The sequence below is a fragment of the Lithobates pipiens genome, unplaced genomic scaffold (genome assembly GCF_037356315.1).
Source record: "Lithobates pipiens isolate NorthernLeopardFrog02 unplaced genomic scaffold, aLitPip1_a1.2 Scaffold_16, whole genome shotgun sequence".
In the NCBI taxonomy this organism is placed as follows: Eukaryota; Metazoa; Chordata; class Amphibia; order Anura; family Ranidae; genus Lithobates; species Lithobates pipiens.
In genome coordinates this window covers 366491907-366511603 of record NW_027507748.1, presented here as the reverse complement: position 1 = coordinate 366511603, position 19697 = coordinate 366491907, and the positions used below count along the sequence as shown (strand labels likewise).

General features: G+C 43.9%; 1 protein-coding gene across 1 annotated transcript in view; it reads right to left on the bottom strand.

Moving 5' to 3' along the window:
• PPT1 (palmitoyl-protein thioesterase 1) overlaps nt 1-19697 on the bottom strand; it is a 52046-nt gene that overhangs the window by 12932 nt on the left and 19417 nt on the right. The window contains exons 5-6 of the mRNA XM_077482076.1: nt 15774-15876; nt 15559-15649 (exon numbers count right to left, since the gene is read on the bottom strand). Coding sequence (XP_077338202.1) covers nt 15559-15649; nt 15774-15876 — 194 coding nt within the window. The remainder of the gene's footprint in view (nt 1-15558; nt 15650-15773; nt 15877-19697) is intronic.

The window sequence follows — 19697 nt, the reverse complement described above, 5'->3', positions numbered from 1 at the left end:
GGTCAACAAGGGCCTGAGTCTAAGTACCCTTAAGGTTCAGGTGTCTGCCTTATCAGCTAAAACAGACACGAAGTGGGCCTTTCATCCTCTAGTTGTCCAATTTTTAAGAGCCTATCTGAAAATCAAACCTCCCAGGAAGCCGTTCTTTCCGTCATGGGATTTATCAGTAGTTCTTCATACCCTGTCTTCACCTCCACTTATTCCTTCTAAAAAAATCTCTCTATGGAACCTGACCTTAAAACTGGCTTTCCTGATTGCTATTACGTCAGCAAGAAGGGTATCAGAAATACAAGCATTAATGATCTCTGAGCCTCATTTAGTCCTTTTTCCTCACAAAGTGGTTCTAAGACCCTCGGAGCAGTTTATACCCAAAGTAGCTACTCCATTCCACTACAACCAGGATATCATTCTCCCATCCTTCCGTAACGATCAGGGGGATCCACACCCACTGGATGTGAGGTCAACCATCATAAATTATCTATCCGCTACTACCTCGTTCAGAAAGACGGATTCTCTCTTGGTCATCCCTCACGGCTCCAAGCGGGGTCAAGCAGCCTCTTCACGCACCATCGCATCCTGGCTGGTTAGGGTCATTAAGAAAACATATTCCTCCCAGCAGCTGAAAATTCCTGAAGGCATCAGGGCTCATTCTACAAGGGCAGTGGCTACCTCCTGGGCAGCATATTGTAGAGTATCTCCAGAGACGATATGCAGAGCAGCATCTTGGTCCTCTAGGCATACCTTTATTTCCCATTACAAAGTGGATTCAGCTTACTTGTCCATGACTGACTTCGGCAGATCTATCATTAGAGCAAATTCTTCTACGTTATAAGGAATTCAAGTTTATTTTTTACTTGCACCCACCCGACTGGCGAGTTATTTCCCAGCGTGTGCTGCCATGAAGGCGTCAGGAAAACGGAAAATTGTATACTCACCTTCCGTAATTTTCCTTTCCTGACGCATCTTCATGGCAGCACACGATTCCCTCCCTGACTCTTTGTGATGATATATACAGAGAATGCAGCGGGGAGTCTCCCCTTCAAATTTATAGCTAATCCAATCCTGTCAGGTTGTGGGGGCGGAGTCACAACCCAGCGTGTGCTGCCATGAAGATGCGTCAGGAAAGGAAAATTACGGAAGGTGGGTATACAATTTTCCGTTTTCTAAAGGTGTACCAATCTCTTCCCGATCAGTAAGTGCCTATTTAACTTCTAAGAGAGTAAAATCACTTTAAAAGTATATCTAAAGCCAAAGTAGGATTTTTTTTGTACTCGCCGTAATAACCTTTTCTTGCAGTCCATTGAAAGATAGACAAAGCCTCTCACTTTTGGGTATACTTCTGCCCATGGGAGGATTGTAGAGCTGAAACAACTAATCAATTAATTGTCACCTAATAGATTATGAAATTAATCAATTACTATTTTCATAATCGATTAATCGGCCAGTAACATAATGGGGTTAAAAAATAAAAAAAAATAAAATAAAAAAATAGCCCTTTATAGTTCAAAAAGTGCAAATCACTACTGTAAATATTTTCACAGTTCTACAGTAAAATAAAATGAACCCCTTACAGTAGTGATTATCTGCTTTTTTTTGTACTATAAAATGGCCAATTTTAGTTTTTTTTTTTAACCCCATTACGTTACTAAACATCTTAGGCCTGGTTCACACCTATGTGTTTTTTGGTGCTTTTTGCAGAAACGCACTACAGTTAATTTACATGGTTTCCTATGGGACACGTTCACACCTATGCTTTTTTTCAGCCACTGCATATTTGGAAAGGGTCAGGGACTTTCTTTTTTTTTTTGGTTCAATATAGTTCTATGGAGAAGCTGCAGAAAATCATGTAATGTGTTTTTGCAGCAATTTGTGTTTTTTAATCTGCCCAAAAAAAATGCAAATCGCAGCAAAAATCACATGCGCAAAAATCAAAAACAAATTGCATAGGTGTGTACTACACCTTATGCTGGCCACACGGATCAATATTCAGATGAAAGTTCTTTGTACATTCACTGAATGAAAGAATGTTGTTTGTTTGAAATTTTTGTTTTTAACATTCTGCTTTTAAAAATGAATATCATTTCTGAACAAAAACCAAATACACTGTCTGAAAATTCCTTTGACCAAGAAGTTTTCTATTATTTTCAAATTTTCCCATCACTGTGGTTGAATATGAACGTCGGTTTGACCCCACTAATGAGTAGAAAATCAAACGAGAGCATAATGCCTAACGTATACCTCTGTATGACCAGGCTGTCTGGTATTGCTTTTTTCTTAGTTGTTTGTCTTTTCTAGGTTTGTTGGTTTGTCTAAAACCCAATAAAAAAAAAAAAAAATAAAAAAAAAAATAACGTTCTTAAAATTACTTTTTTTGAAGGAAGACATTGGGGGTTATTTACTAAAGGAAAATCCACTTTGCAGTGCAAATGCACGTGAAAGTGCACTTTGACGTAAAGTCAATGTAGATCCGAGGGGGACGTGCAAGGAAAATAAAAAATGGAATTACGTACGGTAATGTCCTTTTCCAGGAGTCTTTCAGGACAGCCACCTTTGAGAGACACTGGCTCCTCCCCTCTTAGGAAACACCGCCTTCATTTTCATGATTTAAGCCTCCTCCTCCCTTCGTTCCTCAGTTCTTCCAGAGTACCTCCGGCCAACTGGGGAGACACAAGAACACGTCAAATAAAACAAACTTTTAAGTCTTACCTGACGGCCTCATGTAATGAGTTCCCGATGATCTGCAAAAAACTTGGGTGGGAACCGGTGCTGTCCTGAAAGACTCCTGGAAAAGGACATTACCGTACGTAATTCCATTTTTCCCCAATCGTCTTTCAGGACAGCCACCTTTGAGAGGATAAGCGAGTACCCTGTCTTAGGGTGGGACCTACTGCTTGCAGCACCTTGTGACCAAAGGGCTTGGTCTTTGGCTGAGAGAAGATCCAATCTATAGCGCTTCACGAACGTAGAAAACTTGAACCACGTTGCGGCTCTACAGATCTGTTCAGGAGACACACCAGCCCACATTGTCTGCGGAGTTGCCGCTGTCCTGGCTGAGTGTGCTTTAATTCTAACTGGAGGCTTTAATACCCCAACCGCGCAAGTCTGCCCAATGGCTGACCTTAATCATCTGGTTAGCGTACGTCTAAAGGCTTTGGAAACCTTCCTAGCCCCTGGAAGTAACACCAAGGGTAAATCAGACTTCCTGAACTGGCTTTGTGTAACCAAAATAATGAAGGACACGTCCAATAAGATGTGTTCCTGTTCGCTCACTGGTTTTGAACGAAAAATAGGCCGCATAATCTCTCGGACTCTCTGAGGATTAGAGACTACCATTAGGTAAAAAGGCCAGAATGGTCTTAAAAACTGAATGGTCTGGAAAGGGAGTGCCTTAACAGAAAGGGTTTCGAGTTTACTCACTTTCCTTGCCGCAGTGATCGCCACAAAAAACACAGTTTTGAGAGTGATCAACCATAACCAGCCAGATTCCAATTGCTGAAAAAGGTTCCTTTGTGGGAACCTGTAAAACTAATGAGTGACCCCAACTGGGAAGGGGGCGACCAAAGGCTTGGTCTTTGCCTACTTAAGGCTCTAAGAACCTTACTATACCAAGGTCTGATGTTAGATGCCCTTCCAGGAATACGCTAAAAGCGAAAACCTGACTCTTCAATGTTTATGGGGCTAAACCTTTATCTGCCCCTGACTGCAGGAACTCTAGAACGGCTACGAGGCTGTGCACATTGAAGGAGTTCTCTGAGCATCAGCTGTTGAACCGTCTCCATACCTTCAAGAAAATGGTCTGAGTTTCTATTTACCTGCAATTCAGAAGAGTGGCTATTAAACAGTCTGAGACCTCTTTGCCCTTCAGCAATTCCTTCTCAGTAGCCAAGCTGCAAGAATCCACCTGGGGACCGCAGACTGGACCCTGGGAAAAGGGACACTCCTAGACCGGGAAAACCCGGGGGGGGGGGTTCCACTGACAGGCCCTTCAGAATGGAGAACCACGGCCTCCTGGGCCCAAGAGGTGTGATTAGAAAATAGGTAGTAAAATCCACCTGAAAACTTCCCTGACCCTGCAGGAATCAGAACGGGAGGGGAGAAAGCATAGCACTTAGAGAAACCCCAACTCTGTGCTTTAGTGTGTCTGCGCCCGACCTCCCATCTCCCCTGTTCATGGAACAGGAGATGGCTTCCTTTGCGTTTTCCTTTGAGAAAAAGAGAGGTCTATCCAAGGAATCCCCCAACTCTGGGTGATCCATTCGAAGAACCTCCTGCTTGAGAACCTGGTTGCTCTGAGGAAATCTAATATCAGGATTTGCTCTCCTTCAAAACAGATCACTGAAAAGACAGGATTTTAATATTCGGCCCATCTGAGGATGGCCTTCGCTAGGACCCATAAGGATCCGCTCCAGGAGTCCCCGTCCTGTCGACGCAAGCCACTGCCAAGGGATTGTTTCCATGACTCTTACATGAAGTCTCCAGAGAACTCTGAGAGGTCCTGAGAACCAGATCTACTGTTCTCAACTCCCTCCAGTTTGAGGATCTCTTAGATTCCTTCCTCTCCCAGGTACCCTGTACCAAACAGGAGTCTAGGTGTGTACCCCAACCTAAGCCGTTCGTATCGGTTGTAACCACCCTGGATACTGGGAAACTCCATTCTAGGTCTTGTAACAAACGTGCTCCCTTTCCCAAAGGGACCTCTTTACCTGAGTTGGAACCAAAGAGTCCCAAGACCCCTGACTGTGGTCCCAAAGCTTCAAGATGAATAGTTTACAGAGGACGGTAACATGACCCCGTCCACTGAACTGCTAGGAGCGTGGCTGTCAGTAAACTCAACCTGCCTAACTGAGTTTTTGACGGTTGCCCTGGAGAAACAACAGTGCTCTGTCTATCTTCTGGATCTTCTCCAAGGAGGGAAGACCTTTTGTTCTGTTGAGCCCAGCACCTATCCCAGGAAGGTGACCCCCTGGTAAGGAATTTAAGTTGGGTTTCTCTAGGTTCAGAGGCCAACCCAGGCTCACTAACAGGTCTTTTGTTACCTGTTGATCCCAAATTGACTGCGTCAGAGAAGGTACAAACCGGAGAAGATCTTCAAGACACACGATCACCGAGACTCCCCTGAGACGCAGGAATGCCAGAACTTCTACCATCACTTTGGTGAAGATAGGAGGAGGAAAGGGATAGCCCAAAAGGGAAGTGCTTTGAACTGAATGTGTAGCACCCCTACAGAAGTTATCACTGCCAGCCTAAGGAAACGCTGGTGGTTCTCTGCAATGGGAATATGCAGGTATGCATCCATACTATCCATGCCCTGAAACAGTTTTGGTGGAAGAGGTGCCCTCACCCAGTGACCAAAACCAACGAAAGCCATCTGTAGGTGACTAAGACACACAGACGTTTCAGGTTCAGGATGAGCCTGAACTTTTTTTTTTCCCAAAGGCTTGTGAACCACAAAAATGTGAGAATAGGAGCCCTTCCTATATATCCTGCTGGGACCTGTATTACCACTTCCTGTTCCTCTAACTCCTTCTTAAGGGGAAAGGCCTTTTCCTTATCAGCTGTGCGATCTAGCACTGCTTCAAGACCTGGCCCAAACAGCAGTAAACAGTAGCAGTAACAGCAGTCTCCTGTAAAAAGGATTCCAGAGCTTTGCTTTGGACGCCCTGTCCCCCTGCCATGTCTTCAGCCTTAAGGCCCTCCAGGCTGAGTTGGTCAGAGCCGAGGACCTTGCATACATTTGCATGGATTGAGCCGAAGCACCCGCAGTGTATGCTGACTCCTTAAGCACCATGGGAAAGGAGGATAGAAAAGTCTCCTCTGCCGTCATTGCTTCATGCATTAATCTGGATAAGCCAACACTTCATATTACGAGCCACCACTGTGGCTGCTATGTCAGGCTTAAAGATTTTCTTATGATAAATCCCAGGCATCCTTCAGAAGTGAAACCATCCAACAGAAGGTTTCCTGTAAAAAAGGATTACACAGAGCTTTTGCCTTGGACGCCTTGACCCCTGCCATGTCTTCAGCCTTGAGGCCCTCCAGGCTGAGTTGGTCAGAGCCGAAGATCTTGCATACATTCGCCTGGATTGAATCGAAGCAGCGTATGCCAACACCTTAAGCAGCATGGGAAAGGAGGATAGAAAGTCTCCTCTGCCGTCATTGCTTCATGCATTAATCTGGCTAAGCCGACACTTCATATTATGAGCCACCACTGTGGCCGCTATGGCAGGCTTAGATATTTTCTTAAGAGAAAAAGCCCATGCATCCTTCAGAAGTGAGTCCATCATTTCAAACATAGGGTCTGAAAGTATTCCCATGTCCCTGAGGACAGGTCAGTATGCCTGGACGTCTGAAGAAAGGTAGTCTCTAACCTGGGAGATTCTATTCCAGACAAGAGCTTCCTCTTCCGCCCAAGAAAAAACCTTTGCTTTAATGCACCAGAAAAGAAAGGTTTTCCTTTGGGACCCCGCCATTCCTGATGGCATCGATCAAGACATCATGAACCGGGAACACCCGCTTCCCCCAGGTCCTAGTACATCTGATCGTGGGGTGACAATGCCTTCTTCCTAAAGTGGTATGAATAGCTCTCAAGAGCTTATCCACTTCATCCAGGGGGAAGTTTATATCGAGGGGTTCTTTTGGGTTCCCCACCCAAGCCCTCACCTTTATCAGATTCCCTTGGGAGTCTGAGACGGCACTGTCAACTTCTTCCTCAACTTCCTCTCTGGAACCCTCTAGACTCTCCCTTAACCTGCAGGAGGAACATCCATCGGGTTAGGTGGAACACTCTGCTGTGCTGGTGAAAGAGTGCTCTGGAGCTGAGGCCACTGGAACCTTCACAGAAGCCGCCAGATATGCACCGTGTTCTGCTGCCTGTTTCCTGATGGCGCTCAAACAGGGACCTGAACCCTCTGAGGCCACTGGAACCTTAGGTTAAAGGTCTGACTGAGCTATCCGGTGCTTCAATACACTCTTTACCAAGTGCCTTTGAACCAGGGATTCCCCCAAAGAGGCTCTATATGAAGGACGCTCCCTCCTAGAACCAAGGGGAGACTTGCTCATGTCCTTCAGAGACCTAGAGATAAAAGAGCAGCATAAAATCCTAAAAAAAAGAAACACCAGCACTGCTTAAGAGGACCACCGGGAGTGCCCTCCCCTAGGATCAATCTCCATCTGGATCCCAGACGCACTGCCCTTCCCCCCAACCACCTAGGGGGAAAAAACACCAGTGGAGCTACTGGTTGTAAGGTAAGGGAACCCCTCGCCAGGGCTTTTACCTTTGAGTGGCTGGTGCCGTTACTCCTGGAGCTCCCGAAGCCACTGCTTTGGACATTCTCCTGTTGAGGAAGAGTGGTACGAACGTGCCTCCAACAGCTACCTGTGCAACTGTAGAAAGAGAGGCTGCACCAGCCGAACGCTAGGTTCCCCTCCACGTGCCGCGTCCGGAACCGGAAGACGCGGATCCAACGAAGAGGTCCGCCCCCACCGGAATTGACGTCGCCCGCCAACCGGTCCGGCCTCTGGCTCCCAGCCGACTGGATACACAGGGGGGCCTTGGACGTCCTCGTTGCAGCGCCCCACTGGGCGAAACGCAGGGATGAACCTCCCCAAAAACTTCCTGCTTTCCCCAAGCGAAGATTGGAGTGCGTATAGAGAAAAAGGTCAGTCAAAAGTTCAGCTTCCCCAGCCGACCGGACTGCCTGTTCCGTTAAAACACCCGCGGGTGAACGGACGGACGACCCTGTAAAACTTCCTGCTTTCCCCAAGCGAAGTTTAGGGTGTATAGACAGTACGAACGCTTCAGCTCCCCGCTGATCCGACTGTCAAGGGCCGACCGATAGACGGTCGGGTAACCGAGTGGGGCCGGGGCTCCGCTCGGATAGCTTCAGTCTCACCAACCGAATTCAGCTAAGGTTCCTTAGCGATGTCTCCCCACCGGAGGAAACACCATAACTGAGGAACGAAGGGAGGAGGAGGCTTAAATCATGAAAATGAAGGCGGTGTTTCCTAAGAGGGGAGGAGCCAGTGTCTCTCAAAGGTGGCTGTCCTGAAAGACGATTGGGGAAAAACAGCATTTTAGCTTGCACATGATTGGATGATAAAATCAGCAGAGCTTCCAGTCACTTCAGATCTACTCCTAATGCCGCGTATACATGATCGGAATTTCGCCCAGCAAAAGACCGGTGAGAGCTTTTCATTGGAAAATGCGACCGTGTGTATGCTCCATTGGAATTTAGCTGGCTGAATTCCTGCCAGCAAAAATTATAGAGCATGTTCTCAATTTTTCAGACAGAAAAACTTTCTATCGGAAATTCCGATTGTGTGTATGCAATTCCGATGTGCAAAAACTCATGCATGCTCAGCTTTAACTACGAGATGGATGCTATTGGCTACTGGGTATTGAAATTCTTTTCTAGTCCCGTCGTACGTGTTGTACGTCACCGCGCTCTTGACGGTCAGACTTTGGTGTGACCGTGTGTATGCAAGACAGCTTAAGCGAAATCCCATTGGAATTCTGTCGGGAAAACCATCAGAGCTTTTTCTGACCAAAGAGAGCAACCTTTTTTATTTTTTTATTTTTTAAATGTGCTGCTGCCGCCATTTCAAAATTGCCTTATTTTTCTTAAAATGGTATAATTTCTCAAAGCATAGGTTTTCTATTGTGAATAAAATGTACGGTTTATTTGATTTGCAAATCAATGCATTCTGTGTTTATGTAGATTTTATACAGCGTCCCAATTTTTGTAAAATTGTGGTTGTACAAAAGGCGAACTTAGCTTTTAAATCCAAACTCCAGCTAACACCTTAAAGTGAACGTAAAGCACTTTTTAAAATAACAAAAAACATCATACTTACCTGTCCTGTAGAACAAGCAACCTCTTCCTTCTGGAAGTCCTCTGCTGGTGCTGTCTGCTTCTTCATTCTGGTGCCTACAGCACAGTCGTGTGCTTTGGGGGCACCCATCCAGGTGCACTCCCTGAGCCAGGTTGTGCACATCCATACAGGGGTGGCGAGCCACAAGGGGGCCCCCCATCAGGGTTGCCAGCCTCAGTAAAACCAGGGACAGTATGTAAAAATCGTGTTTTTTTTTTTACATCTGTCTCTGAAATGTCCCTTACCAACATGCTTTTGGTCTAAAAATCCTGAGATTATAGCTGCCTCACCTCTCCAGTACCTTCTCAGCCAATAGAAACGTACGTGTGTGTGTGTGTGTGTGTGTGTGTGTGTGTGTGTGTGTGTGTGTGTGTGTGTGTGTGTGTGTGTGTGTGTGTGTGTGTGTGTGTGTGTGTCCCCATAATATCGGATTGCCTGGGGGCCCCATAATCTCCTATTGCCCAGGGCCCCATGAGTTGTCAGTCCACCCCTGCATCCATAGGAACACACAGCACAGCTTGACCATGCCCTATGCAACCCCCTGCATATAAGGGTTGCCGCACCTTGCACAGGCTGCTTAGAAGGGTTGGCGTGCACTGCACAAGCTGCATATAGGGATTGCTCCACACTGCAAAGATTGCATATAATGGTTGCTGTGGACCGCACAAGCTGTATATAGTTATTTCCCCTTGGAATTTGAACCCCTCTCTGTGAAAAAGTCTCACATGTGTTATCCCCATACTCAGGAGAAGTAGCAGAATGTGTTTTGGAGTGCAATTATAAAATTTGCCTATGCAGTATGTGAGGCATGACTTGTTAAAATTACTACTTTATGAAAAAACAAACAAAATAAAAAACAATTTTATTTAATTTCTTAATTTTCCAGAAATTTGTGACAAAAAGTTACAACAAAAAAAACTCATCATGCCTCATACTAAATACCTTGGTCTATTTTCCAAAAAGGGGCAATTTGGGGGGTTTAGGGCCTCACTAAATGAGAAAGGCAGTCAGTACATCAGAACTGATAAATGTTCAAATATGTGTGTATAATTATATATATATATATATATATATATATATATATATATATATATATTCAGGTTGAAAAAAGACAAGTCCATCCAGTTCAACCACAAAAAAAAAAAAAAAAAAGAATATATAATAAATATCATACCAGCCCATATACCCAATTCTATACCCACAGTTGATCCAGAGGAAGGCAAAAAACCCCAGCAGAGCATGATCCAATTTGCTAAAGCAGAGGAAAAAAAAATTCCTTCCTGTTCCCCTGAGAGGCAATCAGATTTTCCCCGGATCAACTTTACCTATAAATGTCAGTACCCAGTTATATTATCTACACTTAGGAAATAATCCAGGCCTTTCTTAACCTCCCTGGCGGTACGATTATTTCGGATTTTAGGTGCTAAAAGCGGTACCATTATTTTGCATGAAAATTTGGCGTTTTATATTGTAGTCCTGCAATTCTTAGGAATAACTCACTTAAATCTGTCCAAACCAGAGTCTAGCAGACATCCCGGGTATAATAAAGTTTGAAAAATGAAATCATAAAATTATAATATAATAAATAATTATAAATAATTATACCAAATAATAATATAACAATCATAAAAATTATTCAATAATGTAATCAAAAACACTGAAATTTGCTCAGTTGCAGAATTGTCACTGTCATTACTTTTCAGTATTTGATGACGGATCTCCCCACAAATCGCTATCGCTCAATTCTGCGAGTGATTCCAATTTATTATCGTTGTTTTCTAGCTGGTCTAAAACCATTTTTTGATGTAAAGGGACAGTTTTGTTTGCTATGGACAATCTCCAGATTCCAGGCATAAAGAACAGTTTTTATAATATAAAACTGCATGCAGGACACTGGGCAGACCACTAGGGACAACGGGGATGTGAAATATTTACATACAGCAATGTAATCTGTAAGATTACATTATACTGTATGTTTACTGTTTGTTTCACTTTTTGAATTTGGCGCCGATCTCCGTCCCCGTGCGTCACAACGCTCGCAGGGCACGGAGATCGGCGATGTGATGCATCGAGCGAGACACGGCTCGCTCGTACAGCGGGGAGACAACGCTGGATCCGAGGGAGAAGGTAAGTAAACCTCCGTCTGGATCCAGCGATGCAGTCCCGAGTCTGGCTCGGGGTTACCGCTTTTGGTATGAAAATTCCACCCCGAGCCAGACTCGGGAATACCGCCAGGGGGGTTAAAGCAATCCACTGAGCTGGCCATAACCACCTATGCAGGGAGTCTATTCCACATTTTCACAGCTCTTACTGTAAATATATTATATACACACACACACACACACACACACACATACATATATATATATATATATATATATATATACACACATACATACATTATATATATATATATATATATATATATATATATATATATATATATATACACATATACACATATATATACATACACACACACACACACACACACACACACACACACTATAGTAAAATTTATGAAGAAGATTATTTCTTTGCACAGAAACTAAGAGTGTTTGTCCCTTTGAGGATAAAGGTTTTAGATAAATTATTACCAAAGTTCACCATTGTAGGTACCCCTGTCAGTGTTAAATGATTTTCCTGACACACAACTGCCACTTTTGCTGAACAGCTTTGTCGGTTAATGAAAGTTGAAAAAAAAAAAAAAAAAAAAACAGACCTACTGGCTTGATCAAAAAGGTGAAAATAGACAAATAATAAAAAGAAAAAAAATGTAAAAGCAGGATACTCCTGAGGCCACCACATCAAATAAATGGTAAGCGGTAATACATTACTTTTTTGTTTTTGGGTTTAATACGTGTTGGGGCCACTGAAGTGCCTTAAACAGTACCTATCAATAAAAAAACCTGGTTTGTCCCCCGTCTAGACTGGCAGGAACCTGACAACCAAATGAGTGTCACAACATATAATGTGAAGATAAATAGTAGAAAAATGTATTTATAATTTACAAAATACACATACTGTTCCAATCTTGGACGGTAAAATGGTTAACACCTACAACTAAATAACCTACGAAGATACTGGTGTTATATGGTCTCTGAATGTAACAATCTAAAGGACAACATCACATAAAACACCGTACATACAACATAAAACAGAGCTTCCGGACGCCGAGAGTCTTTGTGCGGGTGTCCCTACCGTATCCAATCAATGTATAAAGGTGGGCGTAAATATCCCAATTATGCAGGGGCATCTGCACAGAGGTCCCCGGAAGACTCAAGTCTATTAAGTATAAAAGAGGAGATAGGGAGGGATAGAAGAGAAGAAAGGAGAAATATGCTAGCTATTATGACCACTAATCAAATATACATTTACTGATTTAATTATCATAGGTATAATTAATGTTGATTGTACTCAGAACGCATATATTGGTAGTAGTTCACAACAGGCATATGGCGGAAGTGTGTGGGTATGTGGGAATCAAAAATTATAGTCACATATACAAAGGCACTCCAACGTAATAGTAGTATCGTTCCCCAGATACTAGTTCCAAGTCTATTGAATCACTTATATTATTAAACTGGAAAACGGGCCTGTGAAATATCCATATAACACGTCTGTATAGGCAATACGTGTAATGTAAAATTAGCATGCGACACCCATTCCTCGATACTATTATAACCAACAGGTTTTTCCGGGGAGGGGGTGTGTCCACTGATGTGATCTCATTTTTGGAATCCTGTGAATACCAGTGTAGATCTATTTGGCGCTCAACAGCCCAAAATGTGTCCGTCTCTATATTTTCCATTAACCGTATAAAGCTCCTTATGTTAGATGTTACGGTCTCTCCAGTCCATCAGCCCGCTTTCTCGTCACTGGCTTGGGTCCGGGGTCCGATACAGAGCGGCGTCACGTGACACGTATGACGTTGGCGCGTTTTTCAAGGGAAGTTGCGTAGCTTTGTCTGGACGTATGGGCAGGCCTTGCGTTCTTCCTTGATATGGCATACCGCCACGAAAGGTACCCACCCCTTATTCATTTGTTAAAGGAACATTGTGTTCAACGTATATTGTCCATATACTAGTTTTCCTGTGTGTCTACTACTACGAAGTGGGAAGAGGAAAGACAGGAAACGGGTGTAAGGGAGACACAATAACGAATAGAGAATAGAAAGTGGAGAATAAATAATGGTCAATAAGAAGTGAAAGGTAGAAGAGAAAGGAAGAGATCTGTGGCTGCTATAACATCACAAGGACAGTACCCCCCCCCCCCCCCCCCCATTTTGACGATACCACTTTGAATAAGAAAAGTTACTTTTCAGCACTAGCCATTGACAGACATATGCAATTGACAGACATATGCAATGTAATTCTATAGATATCCTATTACAGAGGCTTACTACATCATGTGACCAATTGAGCCCCTACATTAACTGGAAATCGTCAGCATGTTAAAGCCGTTGTAAAAAAGTTTTTAGAAATAATGTACTAAGGTAATTTTGTTACAAAAAATATTTTATGAAGAAACAAATGTTGTGTACTGGATCGGTAAAGATGAACGGTACAAGAAAGAAACCCTGCATGGTAGACTAATGATTAAAGTGATCTTTCTCAAAAGGTTAAAAAGTTGGTTAATGAGCAGAAAGAAATATGTATGCCTTGAAAACGTGTGTGAAATACAACTGAACTGGTCCTTGAATGAATTTGTAAGCCATAAGTGCCCCAGATCCTAGTTCTTTGAAAACTGGATTGAATCAAAGTGAATGGACTGCAATAAATCCTGCCAAAAAAAATCCAAACTTACGCCAGCTGTAAATAAAATGAAAAATAAACAAAGTATTGGCTGGAGTTGGACTTTATAAAGTGCCATTTCATATGCTATCACATCTAATACATGTGTACAAAAGGCTGTAGAAAGTTTTTTTTTATTGCTCACTCTCATGTCGCAGCTCTTTAGCAATCCCTAGAAAGCACCTGTGAAAACCAACTTTACATTGAGGAGACTGGATAAGCAAAGTTGCAAAGTGTGCCAGTGTACCGTACATCTGTATGGATACAATGTCATCCTTTGTCTTTTGCCAATGCTTGCAATCATTTTCTTTGTTGGCTGACAACAAGTTAAGTTATGCTATAACAGTGGGCTGTCAGCTAAAAAAAAAAAAAAAAAAAAAAAAAAAAAAAGAGTGAACTACCAATTCTTTTGTTAAAGTAATTGTAAAAAGTAATTTTTTTTAAAACGTCTATACTTACCTGCTCTGTGCAATGGAATTGCACAGAGCGGCTGCAGACCTTCTCTTTTGGAGTCCGCCACGGGCACTCCTGGCCCCTCCCCTCTGTCCAGTGCCCCCATGGGATGCTACTTCCCACTGGGGCACTCGTGCGTGCTCGCACTTGAGACCCGCTGCTGCATCCATTTTTGCAGACAGCAGGAATCAGCCTGGCCCCCCGCTCCATTGTCTCTGGCTTTTATTAATAGCACTGGGAGCCAATGGCTTCTAATGCCCCAGCAAAGTAAATGGCTTCCACTGCCCCAGCAAAGCCACTGAGTCCCTGAAGTGAGGGGTGAGAAAAGCTGCAGATGTTCACAGCGCTGGTCAAATGATGACTCAGGTAAGTGAAAGGGGGGGATGAGGGAGGATTCTGATGCCTAAACATTTTTTATCTCAATGCAAGGAATGCATTAAACACTTAAGGGCCGAGCCTCTTTCTGAGAGTTGTTGTTTACTAGAAAATTAATTAGAACCCTCAAACATACTTTTTTTTTTCTAAACACTCTAGAGAATAAAATGGTGGTCGTTGCAATACTTTTTGTCACACCATATCTGTATTGCTGTCTTACAAGCACACATTTTTTGAAAAAAAATAAACTTTTTTTTAATTAAAAAATAAGACAGCAGTAAGGTTAGCCAAATTTTTTTTTTTATATTATGAAAGATAATGTTACGCTGAGTAAATTGATACCCAACATGTCACATTTCAAAATTGCGCCCGCTCGTGGAACGGCGAAAATTTTTTACCCTTAAAAACCTCCATAGGCGACGTTTAAAAAATATTCTACAGGTTGCATGTTTAGCGTTACAGAGGAGCTCTAGGACTAGAATTATTGCTCTTGCTCTACCAATCACGGCGATACCTCACATGTGGTTTGAACACAGTTTTCATATGCGGGGCGCTACTCACATATGCGTTCGCTTCTGCGTGCAAGCTCGTCAGGACTGTGCGCGTTTAAAATGTATTTTTTTTTTTCTCATTAATTTCTCATTAATTTTAATTTTTCTCATTAATTTTAACGAATAAAAAAAAAAAAAAGAAGAGTCACTTTTATTCCTATTACAAGGAATGTAAACATCCCTTGTAATAGAAAAAGCATGACATGGCCTCTTAAATATGAGATCTGGGGGGATCAAAAAGACAAAAAGATCTGGTGGTTGTGTCCTCCCCAACCGCTGATAAAAGCGATCACACAGTGAATCCGCCGTAAAGACCACTTTTAGCTTGTAGCCAACCACCCGCTAGCTGCTGCCATAACAAGGATATCCGTCCTCAAATTTAGGAGGTATTTCAGCGTGCGCTGGTTGGCAAGTGGTTAAGGTAAAAAATGTTTAGGCTTTACAACCACTAAGTATAAATCAGATCGTATTACACTATACAACAGTATGTTTGGGAATGCAGTCTTTTAACTTACCCGCTCCTGATTGATATCTGCCAGGAAAATGCTGCCGTTTCTGTATTCCTCTTCATTGAGTGGATCATGCCAATACTCTGCTTGCACCAGGCTAATTAAAGAAAACAGAATCCAAGGCACAAGATTACTCTACTGCTAAAAACCCATAGGCTTTACATTAAAATATACACAATGGGGTTTCTTTACTGCATCACCATACATTTGCTTATACTCACTGTTCCTGAATGGCATTGGTGTAAGCACCAGCATTCAAAACCTTTCTGATCCAGTCACACAAATGTGAGCTTTCTCCAGGACACCGAGGGAAGCCAAAAACCCCTATATACAAAATAAAACATGGATCAATTTGACATCTAGCATACTACAATAACTTTATCCTATTAACTGAATATGTTTAAAACAGACCTATGAGTATTACGGTGCCTGCAATCAGATTCAGATCACAATTTAGCAAAAAATAAATAAAAAAAAATAAAATAAAAAAACCCCCACATCTTTCATATATCCATTTGGACATCCAATCCTCAATTTGATGCGACTCTAAAGCTTTTTTTTTTTTTCCCTTTTTCTTTTTAATTAAATAAACATGTTATACTTATCTGCTCTGTGCAATGGTTTTACGCAGAGCAGCCCTGATCCCCCTCTTCTGAAGTCCCCCACTGGTGCTCCCGACTCCTCCTGCCTTCCAAGTGCCCCCATAGAAAGCTGCCTGCTGTGGAGGTACTTGTGCGGGCTCAATCCCAAGCTGCACTGTGTGTCTATTGACACACACAGTTCAGCTTGGCTCCACGCCCACATCACTGGATTTGTTTGATAGCAGCAGGAGTCAACAGCTCCCACTGCTCTCACAGAGACCAGAGAAGGGGAGAGGGAGAGGGGTTCCACTGCCTCTGGCACAACACTGGATCGAGATCGGGCTCAGGTAAAAATGTTTAGAGGAGGCAGGGAGGAGCTGCAGAGAATGCATTAAGGAGGGGGGGGGGGGTTAAAAATAAAATAAAAAAAACCCCCAACAACCTTTAGCCTTTACAACCACTTTAACTTCTACTGTAGCAGGCAGATCCCTTCGCTGACAAGTAGGCGGACCTGGGAGCTCAGTTCTCACCAGCAAGCTTCCCAAGAGGTGTAACCATTTAGTGTGAATTTCTGCCCACCTAAATATATCTGAAAGGATATATCAATTATGGGTTCTCGATTGACCATTTAGCTACAGTATTTCACAAAAGTGAGTACACCCCTCGCATTTTTGTAAATATTTCATCTTTTCATGTGACAACACTGAAGAAATGAAACTTTCCTACAATGTAAAGTAGTGAGTGTACAGCTTGTATAACAGTGTAAATTTGCTGTCCCCCTCAAAATAACTCAACACACAGCCATTAATGTCTAAACTACAGGCAACAAAAGTAAGTACACCCCTAAGTGAAAATGTCCAAAATTGGTGGCCGCACAAAATATTGACAATTTGGGCCCATCATTTTCCAGCACTGCCTTAACCCTCTTGGGCATGGAGCTCACCGGAGCTTCAGAGGTTGCCGCTGGAGTCCTCTTCCACTCATCCATGATGACATCACGGTGCTGGTGGATGTTCAAGACCTTGCACTCCTCCACCTTTCCGGTTGAGGATGCCCCACAGATGCTCAATAGGGTTTAGGTCTGGAGACATGCTTGGCCAGTCCATCACCTTTACCGTCAGCTTCTTTAGCAAGGCAGTTTTTCTTCAAGGTGTGTTTGGGGTCGTTATGTTGAAATACTGCCCTGCGACCCAGTCTCTGAAGGGAGGGGGATCATGCACTGCTTCAGGCGACAGAAGACCGGGCCACAGCTTGTAAAAGAGCTAGAAGAAGGCGCGGTGGCCCGACAAGAAGAACCGGAGAGGGGGACAAGACCCCCGAAGTCGGAAGAAGAGGGCGGCAGCGAAGAAGAAAGCTGGGCTCCTCCGCTAGTAAAAGAGCTAGCAAAAGATAGCGGAGGAGTCTGGCGAGAAGACCCCCGAAGATGGAAGAAGACCCCCGGAGCTGTGCAATAAACTATTTTAACCCTTGTGTGTTGTGTTTTTTTTTACAGGTGAATGGATAGGGGTACATTGTACCCCATACTCATTCACATAGGGTGGGGGGCCGGGATCCAGGGGCCCCCTTATTAAAGGGGGCTCCTGGATTCCGATAAGTCCCCCACCCACAGACCCCGACAACCAACGGCCAGGGTTGTCGGGAAGAGGCCCTTGTCCTCATCAACATAGGGACAAGGTGCTGTGGGGGGGCCCCCCTGTTGAGGGCACGCGGCCTGGTACAGCACAGGATGGGGGGGGGGGGGGCGCTCCTCATCCCCACCTCCTTTCCTTGCCGGCCGCGTAGCGTGCTCGGATAAGGGTCTGATATGGACCTAGGGGTTCCCCTTTAAGTCCATACCAGGTGACGGGGCCAGCGACCCCTCCTTCGCTGGCCTCCGGCTACCTGGAGACGCGCTCAAAATGAGCAGACTTTTCTCCGAAATGTGAGTCCGGCGGACAGATTGGCGTGCCAAAATACTTTTAGTCCGCCGGACTTTTGGGTAAAAAAAAGTCAGCCGGAGCCCACACACCGCGGGATTGTCTGGTGGATTTGAGTCCGCCAGACTTTTCCACCGGATTGTTTGATCGTGTGTACGAGGCATAAGTCTTCACAGGGTTGTCACACACTGTTGCTGGTATGTTGGCCCATTCCTCCATGCAGATCTCCTCTAGAGCAGTGATGTTTTGGGGTTGTCGCTGGGCAACACAGACTTTCAACTCCCTCCAAAAGGTTTTCTATGGGGTTGAGATCTGGAGACTGGCTAGGCCACTCCAGGACCTTGAAATGCTTCTTACTAAGCCACTCCTTCGTTGCCCGGGCAGTGTGTTTGGGATCATTGTCACGTTTCATCTTCAATGCCCTTGCTGATGGGAAGAGGTTTGCACTCAAAATCTCACGATACATGGCCCCATTCATTCTTTCATGTACACGGATCTGTCGTTCTCTTCCCTTTGCAGAAAAGCAGCCCCAAAAGCATGATGTTGCTACCCCCGATGCTTCACAGTAGGTATGGGGTTCTTTGATTGCAACTCAGCATTCTCTTTCCTCCAAGCACGATGAGTTGTGTTTCTACCAAACCGTTCTACTTGGGTTTCATCTGACCATATGACATTCTCCCAATCCTCTTCTGGATCATCCAAATGCTCTCTAGCAAACCTCAGACGGGCCTGGACATGTACTGGCTTAAGCAGGGGGCACATCGGGCACTGCAGGATCTGAGTCCCTGGTGGCGTAGTGTGTTACTGATGGTAGCCTTTATTACGTCGGTCCCAGCTCTCTGCAGGTCATTCACTAGGCCCCCCGGGGGGGTTCTGGGATTTTTGCTCACCGTCCTTGTGATCATTTTGACCCCACGGGGTGAGATCTTGCATGGAGCCCCAGATCGAGGGAGATCATCAGTGGTCTTGTATGTCTTCCATTTTCTAATTATTGCTCCCACAGTTGATTTCTTCACACCAAGCTTCTTGCCTATTGCAGATTTAGTCTTCCCAGCCTAGTGCAGGTCTACAATTTTGTTTCTGGTGTCCTTCGACAGCTCTTTGGTCTTCACCATATTGGAGTTTGGAGTGTGACTGAGGTTGTGGACAAGTGTCTTTTATACTGATAGCAAGTTCAAACAGGTGCCATTAATACAGGTAATGAGTGGAGGACAGAGGAGCCTCTTAACCTCCCTGGCGGTATGATTCTGTCAGGAATTCCATTCCAAAAGCGGTACAATTCTTTTGCATGAAAATTTGGTGTTATGTATCATAGGCCTGTAATTCTTAGTAATTACTTACTAAAACCTGACCAAACAAGACTCTAGTAGACATCCCAGATGTGATAAAGTTAGAAACACAAAATCATGAATTATAATCTTATAAATAATATAATTTTATTCAATAATGTAACGTGAAATAATGAAATTTGTCAAACAAAGAAAATTCAATAAACATCCTGAGTGTGATACACTTTGAAGCAGGGTACAGCACACAGTCCAACATCACAATCCGGACAATAGAACCGACTTTCTTTTCGGACTTTTTTCCCACTGCCATCTCTATTTGAGCAGCAAACCACGCACATCCTGGTAGGTGCTGCCTTTTT